The sequence below is a fragment of the Arachis stenosperma genome, chromosome 10 (genome assembly GCF_014773155.1).
Source record: "Arachis stenosperma cultivar V10309 chromosome 10, arast.V10309.gnm1.PFL2, whole genome shotgun sequence".
In the NCBI taxonomy this organism is placed as follows: domain Eukaryota; kingdom Viridiplantae; phylum Streptophyta; class Magnoliopsida; order Fabales; family Fabaceae; genus Arachis; species Arachis stenosperma.
Genome location: NC_080386.1, coordinates 17,702,691 through 17,705,372, shown reverse-complemented (window position 1 = coordinate 17,705,372; position 2,682 = coordinate 17,702,691). Strand labels below are relative to the sequence as shown.

Genomic DNA, 2,682 nt, shown 5'->3' with positions numbered 1-2,682 from the left:
CGTTACGACGTAGCCACCGCCGGGTTCCATTTGCGACACGCGATCAACTATTCCGATCCATCGCGATACACGGCTTTCGTGGCTTCCTCCTCGCAATGCGCCACTGCGAGTTCCCCGCCGTCCACACAACACTGTCCAAGGCGTCGTCTCCGGCTATCTTGCGGCTCTTCTTCTCCTCCTCCTATTTGGTTTTGAATGATTCTTTTAACTAGTTTTTTATGTTTCTTTTTCCTAAATTTCGGATGATTCTTTTTATTAGATTTGGACGATTCTTTTTATTAGTTTTGGATGATTTTTTTCCCTATGTTTTATATATTTTTTTTCTTAGAATTTAGATGATTATTTATCTTATATTTTGATATTTTTTTTGGAATTTCAAATTTTTTTTTGGAAAGAAAAATTAGGATTTACGTAATAAATAATAAAAGGTGAATTAGAATAAGAAAATGTAATTAATAATTATTAATTTTATATCTTTAAAAAATATTTAAATAATTACTAATCAATGACAATTAATTAGTAAAGTGTAGTTCAAAAATACTTATTGACTTATTGTTGGTTGAACCTCTCTTAATTTTCTAACAGAATTATTTTCTGTTTTCGCAAAGAAAAATCGAGATATATATTTTCAAATTTATGAATTCCAAGCTGGCAAGTGGCAACATCCAACTTAACAAATTCAACTTCTCTGAATTTAAGAATAGCCTTCCAAGACAGAACATTATTAATAAAAGCTAAGGTAATTATTAACAGGATTCTAATATATTTCTTTACATTAAAGAACAGAGTACATAGACATTCTTCCCAGCACAAGGGAAATATATATTCCAAAGAATTTCATTCTCTACAATTGTAATTGAGAACAGCTCAAGAATAATAATCTAATTCACCATAATGAAACAATGCTCACATATTCCCAACTTAATTTGAAACTTAACATTAGCAACATAATTTCAAAGTACAATGGTTAATGTTAAGTTCCATTACATGGTAATGGCTACCATGCCTGCAATCCCAATCATAATTACATGAAGTTACCAATTAGATAACATGTCGAAACATATTGCGCTCCATGTAACTAGGATGGAAACAACGGAATGGCAGCTAACTTTGCAAAGTGTTACCGCCACGTAACACGGCTAAAAAATACGTTAGCTGTTCACCGTTACCGTTAGAATCAGCTTGCTTTCTAAGCTCACGGTGTTGGGAAACAACATCATCGGACACCACTTTTAACCTACACAAAGGACACGTGGCGCAGTAGTCTTTGAGCCATGTGTCTAAGCAATCCCTGTGAAACGTGTGTTGGCATTTCAGACTCCTCAGCTTCTCCCCTTCCATGAACTCCGACAAGCATAGCGTGCACTCCACGTGCCGTGGCGGTTTCAGCTTCAATAACTTACTACTCTTCTTGCTGTAGCAAATTGTTGGGTTCTTCTCTTCGATGAATCTGAGGTACTTCTTTGTTGTGATTGGACCTGTATATGATGATGATTTTAGCTTCCTGATGAGGATGATTATTTCAGTCAGAAGGAATGCCAATAGGATTATGATTTTGTAACAAAGCTTGTGGAAGAGCTTAGAAAAAATTGCCATGGAAGATTGATGATGCTAATACTAGATTTCTATTTCTAATTGGAATATGGAATATGGAATAATAATAGCCATACCTATCATCATCATGGTTTGGTTTCTTATTTGAAATGATGGGACATATATATATGTATGATGGGTGCCTGAATAATAATTACCTTTCAATGCGTTATAAACTCTATGATTACCTTCAACTTTTGAATACAAGTCAAAAATAGTGAGAAAAAGATGACGTGGTTGGTGGCTTTTACTATTTAAAAAAAAAAAAAAAACAGTTGAAACAATTAAACGTAAAGGATAAGACTAGAATCTCTCTCGAATAGTCCAATTTGAGTTCAATTCTTCTTTTGGTGACCATTTGAGTTGAATTATGCGGCTACGTAAAACCCACCTTACAAGATAATTTATGCAAGTACAATAAATGTAACACTAATATTACAAGAAAATAATATTTAAAAATATTAGTTAAAAATATATTACTAAACTATTATACTAAAGATATTAGAGTACAAAAAATACTAGTTAATATAAAAAAATTTAAATATTTTTTAATTATAATAACATAAGTCAATAATTAGTATTTATGCCAAAAATATTATCAAATAATCTGTTTACTTATTATTTATTTTTAATATAAAAATCATGTCAATATTTAAAATTTGCTATTAAATCAAAATTTAATACTTTTTTAAAATATATTTCAATTACTGCAATAAAAAAATATTATACAATATATTTTATTTATTCAATTAGTAGTATTTTACCTAAATATTTTGTTCATTGAAAAAGAAGCCCCCTGGACATACATTTTTTATAAAATATTGAAAAATGATGTAGAGAGCTCTAAAAAGTAAAAAAAGCTTAACGACTATGGTGGGTAAACCAAACTAGAAAATTGGGTCATTGTGGAAATATTATTTTTAGAATTATCCAAGACAAATATAGTGGTAGAGGTAGGAACCTAGAAAATAGCAGCTGTTGGTGTTATTAGCGTGTTGTCCACTCATGACTAGGGAAAAAGGCATAACACAAAGCAATGAATATGGAAAAAAAATCATAACAAAAGAATCCAATACATCAGTCAACATT

General features: G+C 31.0%; 1 protein-coding gene across 1 annotated transcript; it reads right to left on the bottom strand.

Annotated features, from left to right (window-relative positions):
- Positions 1–749: 749 nt before the first annotated feature.
- LOC130956123 (RING-H2 finger protein ATL7-like) lies at positions 750–1,702 on the bottom strand. Its single transcript, XM_057883157.1, has one exon. It carries the CDS (start codon positions 1,594–1,596, stop codon positions 1,105–1,107), a length of 492 nt encoding a protein of 163 aa, XP_057739140.1. The 5' UTR covers positions 1,597–1,702; the 3' UTR covers positions 750–1,104.
- Positions 1,703–2,682: the final 980 nt, after the last annotated feature.

Bases quoted from the DNA above. Each gene is read 5' to 3' on its own strand.
- LOC130956123 (XM_057883157.1), bottom strand. From the start codon at position 1,596: ATGGCAATTTTTTCTAAGCTCTTCCACAAGCTTTGTTACAAAATCATA.